At 38.9% G+C, this 20961-nt stretch overlaps 1 protein-coding gene across 1 annotated transcript; it reads right to left on the bottom strand.

The window, feature by feature from the left end:
* On the bottom strand, positions 1-4433 carry LOC139698857 (uncharacterized). The gene is made up of 4 exons (XM_071597794.1): positions 4340-4433; positions 3748-3942; positions 2178-2383; positions 1-270 (listed from the first exon to the last, which is right to left on the bottom strand). Exons 1-4 carry the CDS (start codon positions 4431-4433, stop codon positions 112-114), a joined length of 654 nt encoding a protein of 217 aa, XP_071453895.1. The 3' UTR covers positions 1-111.
* Positions 4434-20961: the final 16528 nt, after the last annotated feature.

Raw genomic sequence — 20961 nt, forward strand, 5'->3', positions numbered from 1 at the left:
CGCTCGACGCCTGTCGGTGGATTTCCAAATACTTTATCGTTCCCTAAATTCACGGTCTGGCGGAAGGTTCAGGAGCCTCCTCTTTGAGTGGACCGACACGTCCCTGCGAGCTCAGACGCGTATCCCGGCGTTCCTCGAACGGACGAAGTTCAGGAGTTCGTCGCTGTCCTCGCACACGAAGGGTTTCAGATGGTGACAAGCGACGTCGTGCCACTTGATGCCGTCCTGGTAGAAGTTGTTCAGAATGGAGAGGCAAGACTCGTCATTGCCCTGTGAGGGAGCAAACGGAAAATAAATTAATGGGTTAGTTAGTTTTTATTAGTAACATACATTCACAGTAACGTGTGCATTTCTTGAAACCAACCAAACGGAGAGTGGGAAATGGAATAACAATGAATACAAGATCTTTACAGTTTCAATAGCTTATCGTTTGCGGGACAAAGGCCTCATTATTTTTCCTTTCTCAACTCATTATTTCGGTATATATTTTTCCAAATTAGCGGTTGTGGTCCAATTCGCAAAAGAGATGACCAAATTATAATTAATTGAGCTTCGTGCGTGACCGCTAATTCTCTTTAACATTTTTCAATGATTTTAATCAAGCACTTAATTATCTCCTACGATTCCTATCCCTGTCCAGAAAGAACTGATGAGACATTTTCACTCTCGTGGTTTTTAATACTAGGGATATCCAAAATTTAACTTTTCAGTGACATGAAAGAAACTTATTTCGGATGATTTCCATTTTATGTACGAGTACTCTGAATGGAATGTGGAAATAAAAAAAATTAATACTGGGGAAACGCTCAGTCACTTATACCAACAATACGTTTAGCAAAGCACAATTATCTATAGGAATTTCGGCAATTGTTTTGATTGTGTAGGGAGGTTCGATATAAGCATCGAAAAATATCGTAACTATCATTGCTATACATTCAGTAATTACACAGTTACTACAAGGGTAAGTGTAACTGTGCGCTAAAAACTACACAATTACTCTTACCATTTTTATTGATTTATTAATCGATTAATTTAACACGAAATTACTATGCTTTTGGCCCTCATTTTCATTTTATTCCAAACCGCCGCATTATTTTCAACCACCCTCCATGATGATTGATAGTGATTGAAACAACCTACGAGTGCATGATTCAATGGTTCTAGCTGTCATCTCTTCATCTTTCACGTTCTCTGAAATGACTGAATTCTGACGTCAGACGCGTCGCGTCATATATAAGTCGGCTCTTCGAGCAAGGACTTGGAAGCATTGGGAGGCGGACTTAACGTAGGTCAGGGTTTCTCAAGACCTCAACCACGGTCGAACGATCGATCGCCGACTCGTTATAAGTGGAACTTTGGAGGCCATTTGCCTCGGTCATTCGAAAGAATCTTAAAAAAGCAGCGGGTAAAAAAATAGTTGTCCTCCTTCCTTCCCGCTTAATAGATATGCAACCATAAACAGCAAAGAGACGGAAGGAATGCAAATGACCGCATAGGACAGCCCTCCTTTTCTGTTCGGGCTGGAAGGTACATCTCCAAATGATACCGGTATTTTTAAAGTTGATGCTACCTCTTTTATCGGTATACACGCGTGCACACACCATAAAAATAAATATTTTTATTTTGGTCAAAATAAAATTGAATTTAATTCCGGAATGGCAAATATGGATTTTATTGTCCAACTGACTGATTGTGTGCATCCCAAACTAACTACTCATCGAAGTTGAAAAATAGACAAAGAACCTTAAACGCCATTATTTGTGTGTTGCAGTTAAATGAAGCAACCATATACTTTAAAAAATGTTGAGATAGAAGGTACGGTATGCACAATTAGAAAAATAGTTTTTAAGGATTGTCCAAAATTTTCCTTTAACATGTGAGTTAACTATGATGATTATGTAATCTTTTTAAACAGAATTGTGGCCAATCGTAGAATTTTTCAATTCTAATGGCGTTTAAGAGAAAAAATTAGATTTCAAAAAATTCTAAACATAAATTACCAAATGAAAAACTCGAAAATGTTATTCAGCAGTAGTTTCTAGCACGTAAGTAAAGCAATGTTCTTTTCTATCAAAATTTTCCCCAAGAAAGACAGGAGCCACGAACAACTCCTGCCCGTTCGTTTGTTCCATCCGTCTCGGTCCACCGGCACAAAGAAGAAAGACCATTCCACTTGCCTGTGCGGCTTCCCTGTTATCCGGCTGGGCCTGCTGGTATCCTCCGGTGGGAGACCAATCTCCGGAGTTACGCTGAGTGGTGGGTCCAATTTTCGCTCCGGAGCCAGACCAAAACCATCCGTTGACATTCTCAGGCTGAAGGTCGGGACGGTTGCAGCCCTTAAAGTTACACTTACGCCCGGAGGTCCAAATGTACCGCACGGAACCTGGAAGACCACGGTAGAATGCGTTACAGCCTTGCGGTTCGCAATTGTATGTAAAGAATTGTGGATCAATTCTATTTCGTCGCATGTCAAAGCAAAGTTCCCATGCTCCCACGTATTTCAATAATTTTAATTTACTATTAAATAGTTATCTCATTAACACATGATGAAATACAGAAATCAAAATGCACATTTGCTGAAATGGACTTATTTGAATGTCTTTTTAATACAAATAAGAAGACCCAAAAACACAATTCTGAACTGTTATTTTCCACCCATGCACATCAATATTTTAAGCCGAATGGAAAAAAGTTTCGACATTAAGATTGAAAAAAAGCACAGCTCTTCAACTCCTTGCTTTTAATGGCTAATCTCACCACAAATGTTTAATTTCAACCTATTTGTGTTCAGGTACATTCCTAACATAATCCCTTCAGAATGTCAAATAAGTATAAAATGAAGATTTTCGAAAAAATACGCTACTTTATATGCAACAATATAGTTTATAGCGTTACAGTTATCTGTACTTATTAGGCTATTAATAATTAAGTAATATATAATAAATAACAAGAGTTGACGTTGAATACTTAAGACTGAAGAGTGAAAAGTTTTTTATGGACACCGCAACATTTTTATTGATATTTGGGTTGAGGTTTTGATTGGATTGAATATCCGTATTACTTCAATGAAATGTACCGTTTAAAAAATTTCATTCTAAACTGCGGGGTTTGAAATACAACTTTACTGGTTTGGAATTGAATGATCATAACTAATCTAATCAAATCTAGAAAATATGCTCTTAGAGACAAAAACGACAGAATATGAATTCAAGAGCCTTTCAGCGTAGTTGGTAGTTGACCTTTGCGAATTCGTTATAATTTTAAATAAAGTATAAAAATATGTTCATATATTATTAAAAATCAATTAAGCATGATAAAATGATACTTCTGTCACCGTCTCTCAATATGATAGAAAGGCAGTCGATCTATGGCAATTTTTATGATGAACTATGTTTGGGGCTTGAAGCTTTCTATGTTTTCATGAGCTATGAAATTCACTACTTTTTGTATTACTTGCCATCTGGCAGGGCGAGATTTAAGTTAAACATCATAAAAAATCGTGTTGGGCACGCTGTAACACAATCGAATATTTCACTGATTCTGCTTGAGAGAGAAAAAAAAATCTTATTTTCTCTTTCCTCCGGGTCATTCACCCCCTCAATAAAGGGCTTTCATTTTTTCGCACTTGCCACCCAGAAGTAGACAACCGGACCTCAGAAAGCGAGACGGTAACGGTGTTAATGGAAAGAATTCTTTGGCTGAGACTTGATAATCTGACATCACGAAATCATTCACGGGCATGCTAACCTCTGGCGATCCTCTGCTTGATGAACTCGTTCTCCTGAGGAGTTTCCAGGGAGACGGCGTCCATGCAGTGTCTCCTGCAGATGTTTCTGGCGTCCAGCCAATCCACTTCGAGGCTCTTCGTGGGCGCGTGTTCCCAGCTGAAGAAGTACGAGTGAGCCACACCGCGAGCGTCACGGTATGTCGCGTGTCTCACGCCTACCAGATCGGACAGAGAGAGAAGGGGAAAAACACAGCCGATTAATAAAGATAAAAATCACAGGCGTGGGGTAATTAAGATAAGGATGAACTAAGAAGAAACCTGTCAGAATATCAAAGGTGATGTATAAACCACACGAATTTCATGTTATTATTACCCTTCAGCATTACTATGGAGGCGAGAGTAGCTTATGCCAGAGCTATTAAGAGGAAAATTGTCTTGAGGCGATTAAGTTCAGAATCTTGAAGTCATTCTTGAAGTCAGACACCACCATCCCACTTACAAAAATGAATCGCCACTTGAAAGCATAGGTACTGTGATACTATACTCGATGTGATAATAGTACTTCTGCACTGGGAACTGAAAGAGGAAAATTTGTTGGCAAGGAATACTTACGATTGGAGCAACTTCTTGGGTCCGGAAGAGCCAGGCGTCTCTGGGCCATTACCATGACGGCTCCGAGGAGCAAAAGTATCACTTGACGAATCATTTTCGGGAGTACGGAGAAAGTCGAGCCTGTGATAAAGACAAATCCAGTCATGAGTAATACTCTCTCTTAGATTATCTACATTTATTATAAAAATTATCAACTCAATCAAATTATACTCGTGTTTGCAGATTGCTACACAGCACTAAGGAATTTATAGAACAGATTACAGTCAGAAAATTAATATATAATTTCCATCGTAAAATATGTGTAGATTAAAATAATTTTCCGATTCGTTAATGTCAAATGGTGTGTAATTGTTTTAAAGTTTTAATTTCGTTCCTAACATTTCAGTCATACGTCAGTAATTTCCAAATACAGTAGAACGTCGAGCATACAGCTACATACAGATATACCTGTATACTGCTTAAATAAATGGATTGACAGAGCCACAGACGCCAAATAATACCCAAAACCAAAGGCTAAACATCACACCACCACGGTCGTGATATATTAAACCTTTATGGTGGAAATGTTAAGTTTTTTTTACCCTCAGGTTAAACATCTATTAACTTTTCAAAATTATCTACGAATTTCGTTGAAATGATTGAAGACTGTAAAGCAAAAGATAATAACATTCAATAATAACTTAAGATGAAATGATTTTAGTAAGCGTAGCTAGAGGCAGAAGCACTAAAAATATTTAAAAGGTGTCACCGATACGTGTTTATATTTATTTTCATTTAGTGCAATTTTAAATAGGTAAAAGGTAAAATGGCTTTGCAGAAACAGCCCATAATGAGTATTATTATTAGTTACCTCTGAGGCTTGTAATTAATCAAATGAACTAAGACGAACAAAGTTAATGCATTTTACTTTTTACTGATAGCACATACGCTTCGTAATGGGATGTTCCCGAAGACATTCAAACTAACATAATTAATATCTATTAGAAATAAAGTAAAAAACATGATGATTACTTGATCAAAAAGTTAGTTAAATATTTTTCACGGGCATTGAAGGATTATTTAAAAACCCAAAACACACAGTAAAAGTTTAGTCAAATCCCATTGAAGTCAATCTCTAATAATTAGATGTCAAATATAATCTGAACATTGATTTGAAATATAAGTTGTAAGGTAAAGATCCGCCAGTGTAACTCGACAATGGAATACATCCATCAAAACTCGTTCTATTTAGCAATAGCGTATCAAAAGGCATTGGATTACTTCTAATGACAGAAAAACAACCATTTATAGAGAGTGTATTTCAAATTCAAGGAAAAGATTTGCCACTGCACAGCATTCAATGGTTCTTCTGAAAAAAAATCAGAACACCATGAAATTCATCAACTAAACACGATCCCACGCATTGAGGATATTAGCCATATCCTTTACAGCCATGTAGCATTCACGTAATCTTTGGTTGTCTAATGACGCTATTGGAAAATTTATAAACGGTGACCGTGCCCGTGAGACCGTAACACTGAACTAAGCATCTGGAAATTATGGGGCAAGAATTTTTGTTCTTAATGATGGAAAAAATATCAGGACACCCCATAAAAATAAAATACAGTACGCTTAATTTTATAAGAGAAATTCTAGGTTGATATTAGAAGAAAAAGGTTTGAATCCTCAGCGCACTTCGAGTGTGAAAACGTAAAAATTGCGGATCTGGAATCGTCGCGGATGAGCAAATAATTGTGTTAAACGAGAGGAGAGGTTTCTCCCTTTTTTGTAGCATGGGTACGCGCCGCTCATCATCAGCGAACACACGATGTGCCATTTTTTCTCTTTCCTCCCCCTCCAATCTGCCGCTAGCGTGGAGAACGAGAGGGGAAGAGACGACACCCATGCTAACGATAGTGGTGTGCACCGGGGGAGTGGCGAGGTCTCGGCTCACTCGCACCGCCTCCTCCGTTAATGCTGTAATAGCCGCCGTTCCGTCACGGTCCGTCACGCGCCTCCCCGACGGCCTCGATGCCCGGCCACGGCGACATCACTCTCGGTGAGACGGCGAGAGGATTTAGCACTCGCGAGTCAAGAGAGTCGTTAGGAACAACGTGGACCGAGTTAAAACTCAGCGATGACCCCGGCGACCTCTCGTCTCCTTCCTTCCTCTAAGACTACGCATGTCCTCCCTCAGAAGCTTTCACTTTGAAGTGTCGCAATGCTGTGCAAAAACGTAAAAATCGGTGCGCTAGCAGTTTCGGGGTCTCTTCCTCCACGAGATGGGACGCGAATTGCACGAACACCCCGTGAACTTTTTCCGCGACTGTGCGCCGCAGACAATGGGGTGCTCCAAGACAGATGGCGGAAGAGGATTGACAGTCCTTGTCTCTCGGCGATAATGCGGCTGAATTTCCTCCTGTTCCCATGCCCTGCTTGTGGTTGTGTCATCTCACGAATACCAAGGGTGCTCTGTGTCAGAGGAAGCATTCATACGCAGAGATTTTCGTGTGCTGACGGACACATAACAGCTCTTCGGTGGGTGTAGGATAATATCTCACAAGTAAAACTGCTTTCGACAGGTTTTAATTAGAAATCCTCCACCTAACTCGTTCCTGAGCATCTAATTCCCATTTCCTGTAATATCTGCTATTTATTATCTCATCAAATATTTCAATCCTTCTTCTACCCCTTCGTCTCTTTCTTCCAAATTTTCCCTATACGACTATTCCCAGCAAGCACTTTCGGCGCAATGCCTACAAGCAACGACTAAGACATCTTGCTCTCAGAAGGTTTCGGCCCTCTCCTTTTCTCATCAGTACTTTCTCATTCCTTAGCCAATCAGTTCACTTCACCTTAAAAATTCATCCCCACCGCCATATTTCAAAAGTTTCTGAGTATTTTTCATCTTTTTTTAACCGTCCATGTTTCACTACTGTACGCAAGACACCAAATTTAAAATAAAACATTCATCAAAATCTCTTTCTCAGTTCTATTTGACTTCTACTAGATGTCAAAAGTCCTTTCGCATTTCGTCGCTTGTAAGTGAGGAAAACTGCCAACGCAAACTTTAAAAAATAGTTTTTGAGTAAATATATGAGATTATAAAGAAAGTGGGGACACATTAACTCCTCTGTCCTTTTTCTTTAAATTTTCTTTTTCACAAAATATTTGTTAAATCTTCCGAGCAAAATTTAAACTTTGTCATCGAAATTAATAAAAACATAATCCATGCCTGATCTAATTGTCTACAATACTTCGTGGATACTACATATGGCTCAACGCAAAAGCAGCGTGTTACAAGTGTGAGTTCAAAGTCATAATATAATTAATTTCAAAATGTAAAATTACTTAAACAATTTAGTTTCCAGCAACAAAATCGCATAAAAGTTTGGCAAACCATAATTGCAATTATTTGGGAGTATGATGCAAAGTGGAAGAATTTATAGAAACTAAGTTCATAGTTTAGTCTCACGAATTCAAATTCAAGGTGCATTAAATTGTACACGTTCTTGTGAGCACATGAGATGGAAATGAAATTTATATTTTATTACTGCTGCCATAAGACTTCAACACGACGGAAGTAGAATTCTTGTACGTGTAGCAGTGTACATTTATATTACTCCTACCTTATTAGTTGAAAAAGAACATCAAACATTACAGTTCAACGGGTAACGAGAGTAAAACATAGGGAATTTTCAATCAACCTTTCCGAAGGAGAAACATGAGAAGGTCGAGTAGCTGGAAGGAACAGTTTTTTCTTTGGTAACATCTTCCTTTTAACGCTCATTCACGTAACTCGTCAAGCGAGTTCTTGGAAGTATAGTTTCTCGCTAGAGCATCCCCCTGTCTTAGAAGACCCCTTTCTCACCCCCTCCCACCATAAGCCAACCGTTGTCTCCCGGTACCATGTGGCCGTAACATCCGGAGGCACCGTTACCATGAACCCGGAGACTTTAACGCCCGACATTTGGAGACTTCAACGCCCGATATTCGGTGAATTCGCCCTTATTCACCTACCCTATCATACGCGTTGTACTACGTCATCATCCGACACCTCTCTCCTCGCTCTTTTCCTTATATGTGTTATCCTCACTTTCCTGATCGTACTCCTTTTCTTTTACTCTCTCCCTTCTCTCCTTTCCCTTCTTTCTTCGCTCCCATTCTTCATTCTCTGTATGCATTTTTCATCCGTTTTGATTGTTGGAACAAATTTTCCTTCAGCACGCACATTTGTTTTTTATCATTTTCTTACTCATGCCTTTTCTCTATTTCCTCTTATATTTTAACTGACTTCATTTCTCCTCTAATTCCCTAGCCCTAGATTCAGGTAACAGGTTTTTCTTTTTTCTACACACAGCTGCCCCTTCCCACTCCTTCGTGACTTTTTACTTCCCGGAAATAGGTTGCAAATGATGTCTTAGTCAATGTGAATGGATTAAATTTCATAAATTATAAGGCCTAGAATAGTCCTCATTCGTTATAAGGCTGATTGAAGTTGTCATCCAATCTCGGATAGTTCACAGAAATTGTGTTGATGATGATGCAGATACTCTGAAAATTGTCGAATGAATTTACGTTATCAGGTAACATAATATACTCTAAATACTTAAAATTAACATCCTAAATTATTGGCTGATTATTACTCATTATGATAATAGACTTCCCGTGAACTCTACTGCGTTGCAAAGACGGAAAACTTTTCCATCAAATTTATATTTTTATCGAATTTAAATCAATATAGTTTTTGCATTATCATAAATTTTTAATTTTTTCATTATTTAATTAGTGTCATCGGTGAATTTCTGTAAAAAATATATCAATAATGAACATACTTGGCAAAACTTAAAAACTTACACATGTGCGTATAGATATGAGTTACATTGAGTGATTATTATTGTCAAACACTCCTCATTTCTTCCCATAATTTTAATCCTTTGCTACTGTTATGCTCTTAACTATGTTTTCTTCGCCAGTACATAAAAACTGAAATAAGATTAATTTCATGAAATAACCTTGACACCATCTAGGGTATTCCCATTGAATAAAAAGGAATGTGAGATGTTATTTTGGTGTGGGTGATCTTTTGAAACTTTACTCCCCGTTTAATTGATTTACGATAAAGCTACCGTCAAGTTCAAGAAATCAAGTGTCTATGGGGGAAAAAACTTTTTTCCTTTTTTGCCTACAGCGCACCTACGTTTTTCTACGGAGACAGCATAAACTCACCGATATTTGAAATTTCTCCCGCGTTTTGAGGTCGCGCCCCCGGCGTGACAATAAATCGTGAACAGGAAAATCGAACATCCACGATCTGAGTTCTGTGCATGTGCATTCACATATTTCGATGCCCCTTCAAAATGCCTGTACTATCTCTCGTCACTCGTCTTCTCGGGCGTCGAAGGCGTGCGCCGTGGCAGTCAGTCTTCTTCGGAATGGGAGGAGAGAGGAACGGTGAAACGTGGAAGGGGCTGGGGGAAGGGAAACAAAAATGTATCAGGGAGAAAGATTAATCTCTTTTGTTTCGCGGCTCGGCGCTCCTTTTAAGAGCCTCATCGCCCTGGTCACGACTGTGGGGAGTCGTGATGGCCTATCGTAAATATCGCTCTGTAGCTGACCTCTCTGTTTTCCCTCCATATCTCTTTGCGTAGCTGTTATTCGTTTTCCAGTCGCTACTTTTCTTTGGAAAATGCCGCAACCTAGATTTCTCTCTCTTTTTCTTTTAGCTAACCGTCTCGTTTTCTTACAATGGAGGGTAGATTCTTGTAATAGAGTGCCGAAGTAGATTTGTTGGTGGCAGTTATATTTTAGGGGGTGCTTCAACAGTTAGGACTATTCTGACCATGCTCACAATATATGCGATAACGAGGTTTTATCATTATGAACATATGCTGAATAACATTTTACCCTGATAGTTGCTGCAGTGTGAATGAAGTTTTAATTTTTTCGATACCTTGATACATCATGTCATCATTTTGTAGTGCTATGAAGAATGTCTTGAATTTTCCTACAGATCATATACGATAGGTTCCTTTCCATTTGAACACATCCGTAGGTTTGAACCTACGAATAAGTTCAAAATGGTCACATTCAGTAAGGATGTTTTTTTATTTGAATGGAAGAAGTCGTATTGGTCAACTTAATGTCACAGTGGACGTAGCGAGTTGGTAGGTGTCCATCAAAATTAAAAAGAAGGTCACCAAAAGAAACCAATCAATAAATTTGTTGGTCTAAAGTTCTAAATTTAAACGCAGTTGACCTAACTTCATTATTTAATTTGTGGATATTCAATGATTAATTACTTAACAAAAATAAAACGCGATCAAATATTAATGACTGAGTTTAACTAGAATTCACCTTTTTCGTTTCATAGTTGCCTTGTAAAACCGAGAATATTTTGAAATATTTATAGATTGGAAGTCAATAACAAAAAATCTGTAGTCTGAATCAGTGATCCAAAAAAAATTTCCTTTCGGTTATGCTTTTGCAGCAATCATCCACGTATCAACAAACAAACTTACTGAAAAATCTATTTCATAATGCCAATGCCAACGAATTTTTTTACAAAATAATTATCAAATGTAGCTGTAGTTCTGAGCTTGGCTATGGATTTTAATACTGTTTAAATACTGGAGTACCTCATTATTTTGTTGTGAAATGCTGATATTATGCCTGTTATGCTATTTAATTCCTGAAAAATGATGTTAATGAAGGAAAATAATAAAAACATAATAATGCGAAGAGATAATAAATTTATAAAAGCAATGAGGACTTTTTCCTTTGATGTTATTCAAATTTCAAAGGAAATGGGATGGAATGAACGGACACATCCAGCTTTTTTTATCGGCCAAAGTAAATCATTTTTTAGGAATTTTTTAATACAGTAGTGGTAGGCTCATTTGAATTATCCAAGGAATTAACAATAGTTAGCTAGGAGTCGTACTAACTGCTACTAATGGCAATAATTCAGAATTTAATCGTAACATGAATGTCATTTATTAACATTTTCAGTTTAACTGGACCGATTAGTTCTAATTTTTTATCCCAGACTCCGTTGCCGAATGTTGTCATTATTTAACTCTAAGAAAGAATACCATTTTTCACAGTTTTACTTTACCGATTGGTATATATTATACCGAATGCTATACATTTCTTGGAATTCGTTTTTTTTCACTGAATATTTCCATTCGTTAATAAAAAATTATCTTTGAGAAGGTAGGCACCTAGCTCAAAGAGTCTTAGGTTTGCAATCAATCACACTTGAATTTTATCTTACGAATCGTCTCTCAATATCCTAACCCATAGAAAGCCTGGCTTTGATTCGGAGTAGCTTATTTTATCAACTAGCCCATGGCATTTTTTCATCAGTTCCGAATATCTCAAGCTTGAAAAAAATTACAATTTTAGAAAGCTAAGCCACCTAGGTGGGGCGGGAGAGAGAAAGAAATGGAGTAAAATAGCTCTCCTCTTTCCTTTCCTCTCCTGTGGCGTTCGCCTACGGAATAAAAAGAAATAGACTGAGAGGTGCACCGCAGACGACCGGAGCCGGTCAACGATTGGTCGAGCGTGAGCGAAAGACGGTCTCCTCCCCGCAAAGTCGTGCGAGGAATCGCGCGAGGGCACACACAAAGAGAGAACTCGCCCTAAATTTTTTTCACCTCAGCTCTTCGTTGTGGGAACGAATTTCGGACTTGGGAGCCGAAAAAAATGATGGTTCACGCACACACACCCGCAGGAGCTGAGGCACAGGAGTAGTAGTGTAAGTTGGGGGTCTCCTCCTCACGACAGAGACCACTGGCGGTTATTGGGTTGACCTCATTGGGCGCGCTAATCTGTTCCTCGTTCATCTCTCGACAGCAGTTGGTCGGTTCCCTTCCGACCGGTCCGACGGGTTCAGTGGGCCATTACTCCCCGGATGAATTTATTACGAGTGTAATTGTCTACCAAGAGCGATTTTTTTTCGTTGTCAGGATTGACGCGTTTCCAAAATATTTGGCGAGTAGCGTCAGCAATGGCATTGCTTCCTGTTTGGTCAAAATTTTAGTTCACGCGGGAGAGGTAAATCAAATAAGATAGCGAGGGCGTTTGTTTCTCTAGAGAAATATCCAAAAGCCTGACGTATTGCTCAGAATGGAAAGAACGTCTTTTAGCAAGGACCTCATCATTTCGCTGGTTCCACTAGCAAAAATATAACAGGATAAACTCAAAGGATGACTTAAGTTACACTTCAGCTTGAGGTAAACGTAATTAAGAAGTATAAAAATATTTCAATATATCATAGACTAAATAAAAGATAGTTGAAAAGGTACACAATGCATGCTGATTGGCAAAGTGAAGGATAGAAATCAGTTTAATTGATTACTTAATACCTGAAGAATTAGAAATTTGATTGCCACGGACAAAAATATTTTTGTATAAATATTAAATGTAAGGGTTCAAAGTAAAATTGTTTTATATAAAAAATAACTCCCTACAGGAAAATATCTCTCGAGATTTTTCTATATTGATTTTAATGAATAAGAAAATCTGTACAGCGATATGAATACTGTGATGTATTTTCTTTTGATAAAACTGGAACTAGAAAATCAACTATAACGCAAGGTGTACTAAAGATGGAAAGGAATTTTTATGTTTCTTATCAAGACCAATTAGATAGACAAATATTATATAATGCAAATGAGAAGGAACCGAGGCCATTTGGTATTTTAATTCTTCAGAAACATTTTCTATGACAAGCTTAGAAAAACGCGTTATTTTGTATTGGAGATTTAGAATTCAGAGTTTATTCAGTACCTCTCCTTCGTGATCCAAAAGGTCCCGGGATTAAACCTTGGGAATATTAAAACAATCTGAGCAAATTGCGAGTTTAGAGCCCATGAAATAATTCGAGAGAAAAAATCGGTGTCCTTGCGCGAATCTTTACAATCGAAAATATTAAATTCAGGAAAACAAATGAAAAATTGTGATCCAGCCCCAGGAATTTGTTAATTTTTGATAGACTTTTAATGGGCGAATGAAATCAAATACGTAGGCTACCTCTCTTCCCTTAGTCCAACTAATGGAAAAAGGGCAGTTTTTAAAATAGTCACCACCAATAATAGCGTCCTCAGTCTTCAATTAATCCATATAACGCGCTGCTTAGCAAGAAAAAAATTTGTAGTAGGATGCAATTAAACTTCTGGTCAATTATCATCACGATGACGTATTTATTTAATGACCTTGAAAACGTAACGACTTCATGGCCAACGACACTGAAGAACTTTCTAAATGATATTAACTGTATTTTAATATCTTGTAAATAAATAAATAAATAAATAAATAAATAAATAAATAAATAAATATATATATATATATATGTATATGTATATATTTACACATACATGTATATATAGCCACACACTTGGCTATCGCCATTTTCTCGTGGCCCATTAACCTCATATCTGACTCCACGTTTCATTCATGAATTTTCCGCTTGAGGAATGCCTTGCAGGGTAGTCATTCCCCTGACCAACCCGACGTCGATTATTTCCTCGACCGAAAAAAAATATCCCTTACGGAAATTGAGGATACTAGAGGGAAACGCAGACATTCCTTCTATCGGTCAAAGAATAGGGCAACTAACCAGGCCACACGATGTGTTTAGCATTAGTAGGTAATGTGTAAAAAAGTGAATATACCACCAAAAAAAATCGGTTAGGCCCTAATACGAGCCCCATTTAAAGGCTACATTGAAGCAACTAAATAAATATTATAATTATTATATGTTGGCAAAAGTGCACGGTTTTGTCGATTCGTGGAACATGTACGACGGTATGGTGGTGCAAAATCTTCCGGAAAACCACATATATTATCATTTTTATTCATCAGGCTTCAGGAATTTCAATGCATTGTAACCTCCTCAACACAATATGCCACTAACATGCACACTAATAAATCGTAATATTGTTTTGAAAGGAGAGATGATAACATTCTGAAATTCTTAATCCCTATAGTGAGTAAATCAAGCATTCTTATGGAATAGTTCTTTCTTCTGTGACATCCATACCCTGACATTAATCTCATGACTTTGTGGCCGGGAATTTATGGCCATAGTCAAAGTTACGTTTCTTATCGAGGACGACACATTCTTACATCACTTGGAGCACCGTTTTAATACATCCCTCGTTAGCACAGTTAAGGCTGATTTTTAGATCTTTCTTTAAGATACTTAGGTAGTAAATAGTTATTTTTTTTAGTTAACGGAAATTAATGAATTATGAACTGAAATAATTGTTTTGGAATGCAGTTGAAAAGTAACTGATAGCACCGTTAAAATTCGACCGTTTCCTTAGCTAAAGCATGCTTAGGAAAATAAACAGGCTGATGCAGATGATAGTATAGTGTACAAAGGCACTCTGTTATCGGCTAGAAAAATACGGTTTAGGTGAATTGGTAAGTTCCAAAAGATACATACAAATTTGTCGTTTGGCTTTCGCTGCATCTCGAATGTGTGGGAGGTTTAATAACACGGCTTGTGAGTGTAAAACATATCCCTACATCCCACCTCCCCGAGCCACTCCTCGGCCGCCCTACCCATCCCCTCCCTTCCTCCGTCAACACCGCCCGCCCCACCTCGGCCCTCCAGCGGTCAGCGAACCCTCCGAGGGGGTGGGCGAGGTTTGTGTTCCTCCGGGAGGGAGGGCTCCCTTGCCCGGCCGTGACACCCTCGCCGCCGCCGTTCCCGTTGCTCCGCGTCGAGATAAAGAACACGCATGCGAGCGCGCGGTGTGTATAGTGTGCCGCGCACACACAACGCGGGCACCTCTGGTGGGCAGCGGGTTGACCTCGATCCTGAGCGTCACGCGGGTCAAACTTCCGGCAGCGGCCGATCTCGGCCGGTGCGTGCACCTTACCCTCTTATCCGCACTGTGTCCTCCCGTCCTCCACACCTGCTGCGCCTTCGGGCGCTGGGAAGGTTGGCCCGGCACACTCGCGACCCTCCCTTGCTTTTTTCTCAAGTAAGACTGACTATCCGTTTCCATTTATGCTACATATAAATATTGCCACTCGCGAGTTCACTCGTCAGTGAATGGATATCCCCATAAGATTTATTTCCTTGCTTTCGCTTTGGGTAATTAACAGAACTTCCCGAGGATATTCTATTTGTTTCCCCGCGTCGACTTCAATGGTCTCCGTGATAATTTTGTATTTATACGATATAGTATTAATTAGTCACATGGTACAACCAATTATGATTACATCTTTTAGTATAATTGTTAGCACATAAGCATAATCGTTTAGTCACACAAAATCTTCTATTCGTCCATAGGCGAGCCATAAAACTCCTGGATCACGGAAGGAAGGTATCCAGAAGGACTACCTTAAAACCCGGATTTTGACTGCAGTTCTCTAGATATTCCAGCAATATTTCCTTTCTCTAATACTCCCAGTATCATTCTCATTGGTTGAATGCTCTCTTACTCCGATTTCGATGCTCCTCTGCAGGTATAAGTGAGAGAAGGGATCTTAAAATTTTCTTTGTCCAAACGAAGCCTCTTATAACGTATAGCTAGTTACCCGATAAAGGAGCCAATCACATTGAAAAAGTTATCGTAGGGGAAATATATTTTTAGCTGTCAGAGCGGATGAATGATATGCGGATGGTATTTGCTCCGATGAATAACCCAACAGATACAGAAACTGGTTAAATACTCGTATAATTTAATTAAGAAAAGATTTTAGTAGGAAGAGAACATATCGGTACGCTAGCGACTGATTTTCTGTATCGGCTACCATTTTTCCGTTGGTTACGTTAACGGGAACGGCCATATTTTTCGTCTCTGCGTTCAGTTGCATATTTGAGCAATAGGTTCTTGAGTTGACATTAAGCGTTATATTGACATTCCAATAATGTGAAGTTTGGATTGTTGGTGCCCGTATTGGTTCTGAGGAATGCATAAAATGCAATACGACGAGTAATGGATTGTAATGTGACCCTCTGGAGCCCTCGTTCTGTTGGTTTGAAGAAATACGTACTACTAATGGCCTCACATAGTTTTAGACAAATGCTTTTATCGCATCTGGCTAAAGCAACAATTTACTAAATCAATGGGTTTAAACGAATGAGTATTTTCTAACCACGTCATAATGAATCCGTCGTTGGTGGTAAGGTAATATAACAAATTTCGCTAAGGCTCAATCAATATATCCGAAAGGGAGATAAATGTAAATAAATGAAGAATATGATATGCACTACCAAACAGTTGCTCGAGACTAATCTCCATATTCCTGCGCGCTAACCGCATGTACTCCCTAGGTTTCGATTGGAGTGAGTTTCTTATTTATTTCATCCAAGCATGCATCCAGTCCTCCTTCCTCTGGAGAGACCCCGTTGAGGCGGATGTTTGCTTTTAGAGGGCCTCCCGTGGTCAAACTTCACTCAAAAGGGAACTCAACAGGTGCATGGCGTAAGCCCGAGAATCTCTCACAGTACCGTTTCGAAAGGATTTTGAGGAAATTTCTGTGCCATGACTCTTTCCTCCATTTCTCAGAAAAATCGCTGGTGTATATCCCTTTGTGGATTGGCAATGGGAGTTGTTTAAATTGCACGCTAAATGTAGTACATGTTATGCGGTTTGAGAGATCTTTTAAATACAAATATAGTAACTGATGCAACAATTTCAGAGCGTAAAAATCATTCGCCTTGACTGGGACTCGAACCCAGATCCCTCAATATCCGGTCGAGTGATTTTTACGCTCTGAAATTGTTGCATTGAAATGCACATTAGCGGATGACTCCGTTAAAAGTTACTGTTGCGGAATCTCCCGCAGTTTCTTTGGAATAGTAACTGATATTCGAACGGAAAGAAGGAAATTGAGAAAAAAATTCTAATATCGTAGACATCTTTGAAAGATATGCATTTTCAATTGTTTTGTCCTGTTTAGGATGTGATCGTCTTAAGCTGGTATTTGGAAACACAGCATCAATATTTGCTACGGCAATATACTTTATCTCTCTGAAAATGTTGAATCAGGATGAGTGGGATATTTTTCTTCTTAAAAACGCCCTAACGCGAAGAACACACCAAAACTAGACTGAACGCTCGCGAGAAGTACGTCGATGACAAATGGATGCTTCTGAAATGATTTCCCAAGCATCCGGGAAAAACTATTATCCTAAAATTACTACGCTCGCAAGGATACAAAAACTGCCCCTAAAATGACTGGCACATTTTCAATGTCCTGCTCTGGGTGACCTTGACTGAGCGTTCTACATAATAAAATAATCACCATTCGCATAAAAATTTTTCGACATTGCTATTAAAAGAATATTTATGTTCGCCCCGTCCTCCTCTCCCAACGGCTCACCACGCGGACCGGGGTGGGCCACGCCCCCTTCGGCCCGCGGGTGGAAAAAAATATAAAAATTAGAGCCATCAACATCCCTCGCGTGCCACGGGCGTTCATTCATTCACCTTTCACAAATACACGCACTCACAAGTGATTAAATCTCATTATCGGGTGCCTCGCGAGCCTATTACCAAGCGTGGGAGACCAGAACCAGAGCACTCTACGTCCCAGAATGATGAAGGGGCTGGCGGTGGGCAGAGGATGTGTTCCAGGAAACGAAAAGGAGGGGAAACGCACCCTGAAGGACTTTTCCCAGCCTAGGATGGATTTCGGGAGCTTGCGAGAGACTCCGCGGGGCGAATGGCGAAAAACGGAGTCATTTTCATCTCGAGTCCGTCGCCAATTGACTTCCGCCAGCTGATATAATAATATAACCGCGATGCAAAAGAGGTCGCCGATTTTTTAAATGAGGAACTTCATTCATTAATTGTATATTACAATCGTTGGGCTTCGATGGACTCGCATTTCTGCTGTAGTTGGGAATTCTAACAAGGACACCAATTTAAATTAGAACAGTTGTTCTTTTCAGGTGATTATGCTGACAAGCAGTACAAGCTAAGGCGCACTTATTGAGAAAATGTGGCAAAATTAATTTTGGCATTCAAATAATGGAAAACTTGGACGATATTACACCGAACGTGATCAATTATACCATTTATAAAAAAATTTAAATCTACAATTCATAATGTTTCAATCATATTTCTCCATCTCCTTTCAATGCTCTATCTTATGAGTTAAGCAAAATATTTTGACGCTTAATTTTATTTAGTCATACGCAATAACATCCGAAGGATCCATTAATATTTTGGTAAAAATTTTTTTTCAAGAAAATATTACGGTGCTGCTCTAATCATTATCAAAATGATGGTGAATTATCAAATCATTTAATGAAGATGAACAATTTGCATTATGTTGGATATTAAAAGTGGGAATTTTAAATGAAATTAAAAACAATTTCCAACCCCCCAACCAAATGAGAAGAAGATCCTAGCAGCAAAATTATTGATCGCGTATGAAAATTATTAACTCAAGTAAATATGCTTGAAGATACCTGATTGCTTCAGAAACGAGAGCAAAATAGTAATTCCTCAATGGTAATGGTAATTCCTCAATCAAATATTAATTGGTGTTAGCTTCCTTTCGAAATTTTCGAAAAAAAATTTAATGAAAAAGATAGCTGTGCTGCCTATGGATCATGTCTCAAGTAAAAACTATATAATTATTGTGTTTATATGCAAACTACTTGTTTTATTTAGAAAATTACCTTATTTAACGGCGAATCCGTCGGTCCAGATATTACGAGGCGATTTGATGAGATCTTTGCTAAATTTGGATTTTTCTGGCTTTAAAATAATACTCATACGAAAAGGGAAATGTAAAGTTCTTTTTCAAGGCATTCTAGGGATGCTTTGTCAAGTAAACTTGAGTGTCAAGTACAATCGATTACACTTGCTTCAATGGTCAAAAAGAGGGTGGGCCGTGATCATAAAAATGAGGTCATTGTGACGCTCATTCACTTTTCTACACTTACGGTGTAACGAATGAAAAGCTACTTGGGAAATATCTCATGTTCACTATTGTTTGGTGCTGTGTTGCACAAAGTAGTATTTTCACGCAAGTGGCCTCTTGCCCTCGCGTTTTCCCGCACCAACCGAGTTTCGGATCATCCTTTATTCGTGGCCCCAATCGGTTTCGGAAAGGAGTCTTTCCGCGACCATATATGAATCCCGTACCATTACCGTCGAGTCCACAAGGGGTTGGGGTTAATGGATCCGGGATGGAATAAAGAATGCTCCAGAGCGAGATTCCGGACGCTTTCTTTCAGGCGACATAGTTGATGGGGACTGTCACGCCGGTCGAAACACCCATCGCCCGCCACCTGTCAAGAAAACGTAGGGGGAGGGGGGTGTTTGGACGGCGGTAATGCCGTCTCCGGCCAACCAATTTCTGCCCCGCCCTAACCCATTCCCAATAAGATTGGATCCCGTGAATCCTAACGTACTAACAAAGTCTCAAGGGATTGGGCTTCAAGTGTGTTGCGGTCAGGAGAAGGCAATTTCATGCTCAGGATCAGTGAGATAGGACGGTAGATCGTCCTAACGTTCATCTACTTCCATTAGAAGTACCGTTTTCAAGATAAGTTAGGTGAAAATAAGTTAAGAACTAGCAAATATTTATTTTTCACGGATCCAACGGTATTTAATTTTCAATCAATGAGGGAACAGCTTATTAACTGCCTTCCGGAGACAGACGGCAGACAACGTTTTTCACTGGAGGTAAAATGGCAAGTTCTCTTAACCAGAATAACACAGTTTGGATATAGTCAAGGAGGTCCAACGGCCTCATCCAATGATAAACTCTACTTTTATAATGTACTCGGGACCCTATTCAGTAGCTGAACTCTCCACCTACAACTGGGCTTTTACACCGCGTTTTCCGAGAATAGTGCACAACAAATCTTTGCAAAAAAACTGCGATACTCGTCAGGGTTTCACACAGTGTGTTAAAAAAATGTTCACAATCAAATATTCAGAGCAACACGTTCGTAACTAGCACATTCATCTATTTGGATCTATTTTCCCTGCTTCTTACAAAGTCTCAGGCAGCGGATGAAGGAGAGAACGAGAAATATAACTTAACACTAGTATTGAGCTCCTGAAATCTCTTTCTTTGCGCTTTGACGTCATTTATTATACAGTAATACATCCGTGATTTTCGATACGTATGAGTATTCCGATAGTTTTGGTTTATGGAATAATTAAGCTTGCGATAGGACCTACGTTTACAGCCGTGAGTTAAGATAAAAAAATAGCAGTATGATAAACACTCAATTTCGTGACTCTTTTTACAATGCTATACAACATTTTTCGTACGGCGGGCAACTTAAAATTATCAAAGGTGAAAAGTATTACGGCTGGGTGAAGTCTTTAACGCTATTTTCACTCATGAAATAATTACTTGTGATTTCACCGTGCATAAAGTGTTTTTGCTTACTTTTTCTGCAAGTACAGAATTATTTAAAATTTATTAAAATTACCATAATAGGTTCTGATCTGTGATATAAAATATTCTGTCTATGCGTTCCCGCAACTGCTAATCGCGAAATTTTGAAGGATGAAAAAAGATCGCCGTTTAGATTCAGTATCATGGCAATTTCATTGGGACCACTAACTTCGACTAATTTTCGTAATTTTCAGCCCTCGAAATAGCTGGCTGATTAGGACAGATTATGTGCAATGGGCGACATTACTGAT

The sequence above is a fragment of the Hetaerina americana genome, unplaced genomic scaffold, assembly GCF_022747635.1.
Source record: "Hetaerina americana unplaced genomic scaffold, ioHetAmer1.1.p SCAF_9, whole genome shotgun sequence".
Lineage (NCBI taxonomy): Eukaryota > Metazoa > Arthropoda > Insecta > Odonata > Calopterygidae > Hetaerina > Hetaerina americana.

Coding starts and splice junctions, on each gene's coding strand:
- LOC139698857 (XM_071597794.1), bottom strand. CDS start 4,433: ATGATTCGTCAAGTGATACTTTTGCTCCTCGGAGCCGTCATGGTAATG. Junction 3,943..4,339: donor CCCAAGAAGTTGCTCCAATC/GTAAGTATTCCT, acceptor CCGATCTGGTAG/GCGTGAGACACGCGACATAC. Junction 271..2,177: donor ATAACAGGGAAGCCGCACAG/GCAAGTGGAATG, acceptor GCTCCCTCACAG/GGCAATGACGAGTCTTGCCT.